Source organism: Sorghum bicolor, chromosome 1 (genome assembly GCF_000003195.3).
Source record: "Sorghum bicolor cultivar BTx623 chromosome 1, Sorghum_bicolor_NCBIv3, whole genome shotgun sequence".
In the NCBI taxonomy this organism is placed as follows: domain Eukaryota; kingdom Viridiplantae; phylum Streptophyta; class Magnoliopsida; order Poales; family Poaceae; genus Sorghum; species Sorghum bicolor.
This window is the reverse complement of record NC_012870.2, coordinates 22,186,167-22,193,910: the sequence shown is the minus strand read 5'-3', so window position 1 is coordinate 22,193,910 and position 7,744 is coordinate 22,186,167. Positions and strand designations below refer to the sequence as shown.

The window sequence follows — 7,744 nt, the reverse complement described above, 5'->3', positions numbered from 1 at the left end:
AGATCACTTCACCTACAGGAACTACCATAGCCAAGGTTTAGGAGCTTGAGAAGGCCGCATTTGTTGGAATGTTGATTGGTGTCATTGTTGGCTTGTTGTTGCAGCAAAGCGGTGCAGCGAACCGTAATAGAGTTTGGCAGATGTTCATTTTGGAGGATTTCGACAAGGTGCATTTAACATTTCATTTCCACTTATACCAGTGATGCAAATCAATACATTATGTGTTTCATTAACTTCATTATTGACGCCAATATTATTTTAAAAATTTTTCTTATGAAAGCAACAAATTAGATTAACATACTTTTGTCATCCGTGGCAACGTAGCAACGCACGGGCATCGGCTAGTCTTAGAATAAAGCCGAAGCTCACCTTGAGCAGTATAGGTCGCCGCTTGCGTGTCGTCTCGGGGGTCCATTGACTAGAAATGTTACAGCAAATTTGAGAGGGCGTCTGCTACAAGGCGTCCTCTGTCTCCGGCAAGGCCCTTCACCAGCGGACTCCCCCGGCGAAAATGCACACTTCCACCGTCCTCCTCGGTGGCTCCCCTCCCCTGGCGGCCTGGCGTGCCCCTTCCCGGATGAATCCGGTCCGCGGCCGCATCGGGCGGATCAAACTCCAGCGCGTGGGTACGAAGATTCACCTCCCTCTTTACATGCTGCTCCATCCGATTCAAATTATTATAGTTCATTCTACTTTGTTCTAGATATAACTTTCACCGATTTTTCAGGAAAAAAAATATATTGATCTCTAGAAATTCAAATAAATGCTCTATAAAAAATTCTGTATGAGACTCTAATGAAATCAATTTGGTATTCTAGTTATCTGAGCCCCGCCCACCCCCCCCCCCCCCCCTCCTCTCTCAAATTAGTTAAATTTGGAGAAATTTTAGTCCCCAAAAAATTTTGCAAATTTTTTTAGATTCTCCGTCACATCGAATCTTGCGACAAGCATTAAATATAGATAAAAGAAATAACTAATTGTACAGTTTACATGTAATTTGTGAGACGAATGTTTTGAGCCTAGTTAGTCTATGATTGGATAATATTTGTCAAATACAAACGAAAATGCTATAGTGTCCATTTTGCAAAATGTTTTGGATCTAAACAAGGCTAAACTGAATTGTAATTTGGAATCGGAGGGAGTATTTTGACAATTCGACGTGGTGTCACAGTAATTTAATCTTGTGCTCGTTTAGACTCAACAGATTAAAAATACTAGGAGACCAATTCAAACTCTGATGCAGGACAAACTTCATCGGCTCATAGCCCTGCATCATCAATTTTCCGTGCGACATTGGAAAATATTGATCACATAGTTCTACATGGAGCTGCAGCTGCTAGCATGCTACAATACCACTACCACTCCTATTACAGATTTACAGACATGCTATTTTACACCACTGGGGAACCCAGCGCTTATTCAGATACTATAATACTACAGAGGCATTTTACAAGACCTCTTCTTAGACGATGGTTTGCTTGATTCCTTTGCCCTGGTATGCTTCTGAGTCAGCGATCAGGATCTTCAGTCATCCCTGTTTGTGACTCTGCAGACGCCAAGCTTAGCATAAACTTGCTGCATGAAACAATGACAGTACTACTAGTCTACTACCACTACATTACAGTTACAGGGAGGCATTTCTACTCCACTGGGAAACACACTTCTATTGAAACGTTAGATGCACATATTTTAGAAGATCTCCTTATAGACGATGTTTCTCGCCATCCCTTCACTGGGGCACTCTTCGTCGGTGATGAGGATCTTCAACCCATCCCTCTTTGTGACCCTGGAAACTGCTACATAGAGCTGCCCATGGGTGAAAACCTGCCTTGGTAAATAGAGCCCGACCTTTTTCAGAGATTGCCCTTGGCTTTTGTTAATTGTCATTGCAAAGCACACAGAGAAAGGGAACTGCTTTCTTTTTAGCATGAACGGCCACCTGGGTTCATACTGTGTCATGATGATCTGAGGGATGCATACCTTATCCCCTATGCATGCTCCAGTTATGACCTGTGCTTCACTGACCATTTCCCCAAGTCGCGTGATTATCATTCGAGTACCGTTGCACAGCCCCGCAGTTTGGTTGATGTTGCGAAGAAGCATCACTGGCAGGCCAACTTTGAGCTTGAGCTGGTGGTTTGGAATTCCTGAGTGCTTTAATGTGTTGAGGAACTCAGTTGGATATTGATGCTCCATTTCATGGTTGTAGTACATCGATTTGGACACGCTGTCACTGCTCAGATAACTCACTGTGTCACCCTGGATTTGTTCCATGACATACTCGTTGATTTCTTTGGCATCCTCATTTGTTGTACACAATATAGCATTTTCTTCTAGGAACTTCTGATCGCAGCAGTTATCCTGCAGGCCTGGGTAGGTGCTTTCAATGATTTTTGCTTTTGGATCATCTCCTTTTTGTAGCAACAGGTCACTGGGGATAGTAACCCATTCCTCATCTAATGAAACCGTGTCTCCATTACCAATTTGTAGTATCCACTTTGCAAATTCTGCAGTCCTCTGCAGCTGTGCTCGATTGGCAGGCACAGAATTTAACCGCATATTTTTTGTCAACTTGAATACCTCAAAATGTTGCCACAGATACGATCGTTTAATCGATGCATTTATAGTGTGTTCTCTTCTTCCTTTTGGTACAACAGGGAGGATTTGCCTGAAGTCGCCTCCTAGAACAACTGTCATCCCGCCAAAGGGCTTGTCGAGGCTGTTCTCATTAGTGAACCTCAACACGTCTCGTAAGCTCTTGTCGAGTGCCTCAAAGCAATTTCTGTGTGCCATTGGAGCTTCGTCCCACAGTATCAGTGATGTATTTGTTAGTAGGTCAGCCATGTGTGAACCTTGCTTGATGTAGCATGTTGATTCATCTGTGAGGATCATTGGAATATTGAATGCTGAATGTGCTGTTTCGCCTCCTTGAAACAGAAGTGCTGCAATGCCACTGGACGCAACTGCCACTACTATCTTTCCCTCTGATCGAAGCCTCGCTATGATTGCTTTCCAAAGGTATGTCTTACCTGTCCCACCATAGCCATCCACAAATATAAGCTTCCCTTGTGATTGGTCTGCTGATTCAATTATTGCATCAAAGGCCCTTTTCTGGTCTGCATTTAGGCTTTTTAGTATTTGCAGGTGCTCATCCTTCAACTTGTCTCTGTCATGGATCATTTCTCCTTTCATGAGTCCCTTTTCGGTATTGTTTAACTTGGCCATGTCAGCTATCTCTATTCCAGGGTACTCCTTTAGTGATTTTCCAGCTTGTTCCATTAGCTTCTCAATTTTCATCAGAGCACAGTTTCTTTTATGGGAAGGCGCAAGGTGGCTGGTTGAGTTTTCTGTTTGCTGTATGTCTTCAGAGAGTGCTTCCCAGTTTGATTCCCACAGCCTATTTGGATCGGTAATCTCACAATGCCGCAGAATGGTTGCAAATAATTGCCGTAGTTGCATCCCAGACGCCCAGCTGGATGCTTCCTTGATGCAGTTGATCCACTCCTTGTCATCATTTAAAAAACCTAGTGCATGACATGCTGACTTGTATGAAGAGTGCACGACTCCATTGACAGTCCTGATGTCTTCAAATGATGTGCAGCCCTTTGCAGTGTTGAGAAGCATTCTGAGATAATACCTTTCTCCACTCACAGGGTGAGCATTGTAGATCCTGCCAATTTTGTTGCCCCTTTTTCGTCTTGTCCATTGCTTTTCTTTGGCATGCCATGTCCATTTGGTTGGAAATTCTGAGTATGTTAATTCCCTGGCATCCTCATGCTTTTTGTTTGTCTTCATCCACTCTGTAAACATGGTAACTGCTGAACCCGGCAGTTTTACTATTTCCTCAAGGTTTGTCGAGTCAGGAAAAATCACTTGTTGTTCATTCTCCAAGTGGAACCGTAGCCTCTGAACAGATGGTTCTTTGTAGTTCAGGTTAAACCTGAATATTCTCCAACAAGCTTCATATGCTGTGAGATATCTGCATCCCAGGTACATTTTAATCTCATCATGTGTCTTGGACAGACTTGCTTCTCCAATCACTGCTGTTGTTTGGTCTTCTCCTGTGTGGATATATTTATATAGGTACTTAATTGATCTAGAACGGGTGAACCACTCCACATTGATATGTGCTTGGAACTTGACCAGGAGAGATCTGTTGTATGGCACAACATGTCCATTGTTCATATTGACTCCTCTTATTTCTATCTCCTGACCGTGATCTCGTCTTCTGTATATTGGGTTGCCATTTTCATCAATGATAGTCTCATTACATAGACTTTTTGGGAACTGATAAGTGCATCTGTGGTTCACTGTGCATGGCAACTTTGGATTTGCCTCTCCACATGGTCCATGCATCATAAATTTCTTAACAGCTTCATATGTTTCTGGATCCTTTTCCTTCTCCGGGATCTCAGCACATATCATTTCATCAATTTGTGAGGGACTGAGGCACTTCTCCATTTTTTCAAGGAATATTAGAATATGGGCATGTGGGAGTCCCTTCTTTTGGAATTCTATCGTGTATATAACTGCAATTTTTTTCACCAGAGTGTCAACACATAATTAGTCTATAAATAAAAAAGCATATTACACTTCAGTGTATTATTTATTTGGTGAGTTTTTCTGTACTTACTTGCTTTCGTCTTTCCGAAATGCCGCCTCTGTTTAATGTCCGTCATTAATTCCTTCAATTTTAGCATGAACACTCGAACTACAATATCAGGTCGTGCTGCTGGCTTCTGCTGGTTCCCAACTTCATCAAGCATGCACTGGATCTCTGGCCACTTAGGATTGCATGTGAATGTTACAAACAAGTCAGGGTATCCAGCCCAACGGCATATTGCCATTGCATCTTGGTAGTTTTGCTCTTTGCATCTGGGACTTCCTCCGAAACTTGCTGGAAGTAGTATCCTCCTCCCAACTTGTTCTGTTCTTGTATCTCCTTTTACGATTGCATCTCTTAACCCAGAAAAAAGTTCTGTTCTTAGAGCTCCTTGATTCTTTCTTATCCAGTCAAGCCTGGATTGTTCGATGCATGCATAGACATCAACTAGGAACTGCATTGACAGATTTCCGCACATCAGCATCAGCATCGATTGATCAGAGCGTTGTTGGAGGCGATATGCATAGTATTCCCGCATGGTGATGTATTTCTTGCCATTCCTTGCACCATTTGCTCTGTATCTTATGCCAGGTCTAAAACCATCTTCTCCATACGGGAAAAGCAACGGGTATTGCATGGCCATAAATTTTGGGTGGAGTTCCGGTATCCTTTTAGGCCTCATATCTTTATACTCAAGAACGATGTCACGTCTGTGGCTTCCTTCAGCGGGATCTTTGACTATCAAGGCAGCAATGTCTGATGCTGATGGCATGTTGCATTCCCTCCCATCTTGTTCCCTGTTGTCAATTAATCTAAGAGTTAGGTTATGGTATTCGTGACCCTCAAACCTATCCCGTGCCATTCGGAATGACTGCACCAGTGTGTTGTTCTCGTTAAGCATGGTTACAAGGCTCGTGATAATGCTTTCATCTAGAGGTGCACTACATTCACCAGATCTTGACACTTGGAGCCTATTATGGATCTCATTCTTTGTATCATAGATGTATAATTGTTGAAAGCGAGGCTTGTCTCCTTCTTGAGGTAGCAAAGTGCCTATGTGGTGGTAGTTCTGGCCTTTCAGTCGGAAAACATAAGGTCCACGCCCCTTGTTTATGTTTTTGTCTACAGACCCTCCCATTGATGTGAGTGCAAACATGGAGTTGTAAGATCTGATATTCTGTTGGTAGTTTGCTGAACTTTTGCCACCGTCTACTGCCAATAAACTTGCAAGGTAACTTGGAGGTTCTTTTAGTGGTGGCAAGGTAACCCTCCCTTGCTTGCAGCACAGCAGTCCAAAAGATGCCCCCTTGCTATGGATTGGTTTCTCTCCATGCCACATGATCGCATGGCAGTGTTGGCAGATGCATGTTGGCCCCCCAAAGTTCCATATCTTACTACCACCCGAATCATTGTCTTCGCTTCTTCTTTCACTCTGGGTATGGATTCTAGTACGTCTTCTGCTCCTATTGAGTTGAACAATTTCTTTCCTTTTCATTCTTGCTGATTTTGCTAGTTGTTTTGACCGTCCCAGGTTCATCATTTTGTTGCCCATTGGTGCACTGGTTTCGATTGATAATTTGCTTTCAACTTCATAATTTCTAGGACGCTTTATGCCCCTCTTGAGTTCTTTCCTTGTTAATTCTACTAACCACTTTGATTGCATTGTTTGTTATTGTAGCCTTTCTCCCCCCTGATGGCTTACTTGTACCGACACTTCTACCGATTTTCTTGCTCTTTCTGCTTCTCTTCTGTTAAAAGTCTTCAAGCGCGCTTGCATTTCTCGATCTTCTTCTTTCTGGTTCTAGTGCCTTACAGTCACGTTGGTCATTTGGTTTTCTGCACGCAAGTGCCAATTCAATGGAATGTCAAAACCCTTTCTCTTATTGTTTCAAGACTCCGCTTTCCAATTATTAGATTAATTAGTTGGTGCTGCTAAAAGTAAAAAAGAACTGTTAAAAACTACTATCTTCATCCTAAAAATATGCACTTATACATCTAGTCCAAGTTCAACTATTTTAAGTTTGATTATGTTTATATGAAGAAAACAGTAGCAACAGCTATAATTCTAAATAGTTATACATGAAAAATATATACTACTTATTTCATAACGAATCTAACAATATTTATTAGTATATTCTTTATAAGAATTTGGTTAATACGAAGATTATTTGAACTTTGAAGTTTACTATTTTGTGGACGGAGAAAGACTTTTAAGAATGTGTATAGTGTAGCCTTGCGCCAGGATCTGACTCCTGGCCAATGTTTACATGACACTTTTGGGAAGGAAAACCTCATTTGAAAACCTGATTGGTGATGCATGCATGTGGGAGATGACAATGTGGAGGGCCAAATTATTTTGTTTCAGTGTTCATGCAGTGGGTCATGGACTCATGGTCATGGAGCCGTGGTTCAAACTGAAATGCATGTGTTGGGGCTCCATCATCACTGTGCACGCGCATGAAGTTTAAGAACGTTTGTCTCTGAACACCATGAGAGAAATTACCTGCAGGCTGCAGCTGGGTTGATCTACGTACTCCTCTCTTGTGGATGAAGCAGCAACAGCAATGCACGGCCTTAAACACTTGGAAGCTAGTAGCTGAAGAAATGTATGACGAACACAGATACAGCAAGATGAGTTGATGAAGGGAACAAGCTAAGGTTGGTGTAATGGAAAAACCTAAGTTCAAGTAGTGCTTGTATCTGCTAATCTCTTCTCCGAGGCTACTACTATGTCTTTGTTTTCCTGGATGAGGAGTAAACTTCTGAATTTGGCGTCGGATGATTTTACTTTTTGTTACTGCACTGCAGATGACGCGTTGATCCTTGGCCAAGCCAGACGACGACTCCCATTGCTAGACCTCTTTGTTTATGAGCCGTAGCGGAGGATGTGGAGCAATGCAGCTGCAGCTCACTGGCCTCTCTCAAGTCTCCAACCGTGCTTCACGGGCACACAGTTTTTTGCTTCACGGAAGCAACGGACGGACGGACCCCAAGAAGCTCCTTGGATTCCTGCGTCTACGTGAGCCCATACTCTTAGGCCTTGTTTTGTAAAAAAAATTGAAAATGTACGTACTTTCATTTGTATTTGACAAATATTATCTAATTATAGGCTAATTAGACTTAAAAAATTCGTCTCGCAAA

At 42.4% G+C, this 7,744-nt stretch overlaps 1 protein-coding gene across 3 annotated transcripts; it reads left to right on the top strand.

Annotated features, from left to right (window-relative positions):
- On the top strand, nt 388-7,744 carry LOC110431989. 3 transcript variants are annotated; one of them, XR_002449439.1, is made up of 6 exons: nt 388-626; nt 2,658-2,835; nt 2,938-3,018; nt 3,145-3,990; nt 7,113-7,261; nt 7,412-7,744. XR_002449439.1 is itself a non-coding variant. In XM_021451884.1 (5 exons), the coding sequence occupies exons 1-4, from the start codon at nt 512-514 to the stop codon at nt 7,126-7,128; spliced, it is 390 nt and encodes a 129-aa protein (XP_021307559.1). In that variant the 5' UTR covers nt 388-511; the 3' UTR covers nt 7,129-7,261; nt 7,412-7,744. The 3 variants fall into 3 exon arrangements, 1 of the variants encoding a protein (XP_021307559.1); XR_002449438.1 differs by having other exon boundaries at nt 2,938-3,990; XM_021451884.1 differs by lacking the exon at nt 3,145-3,990.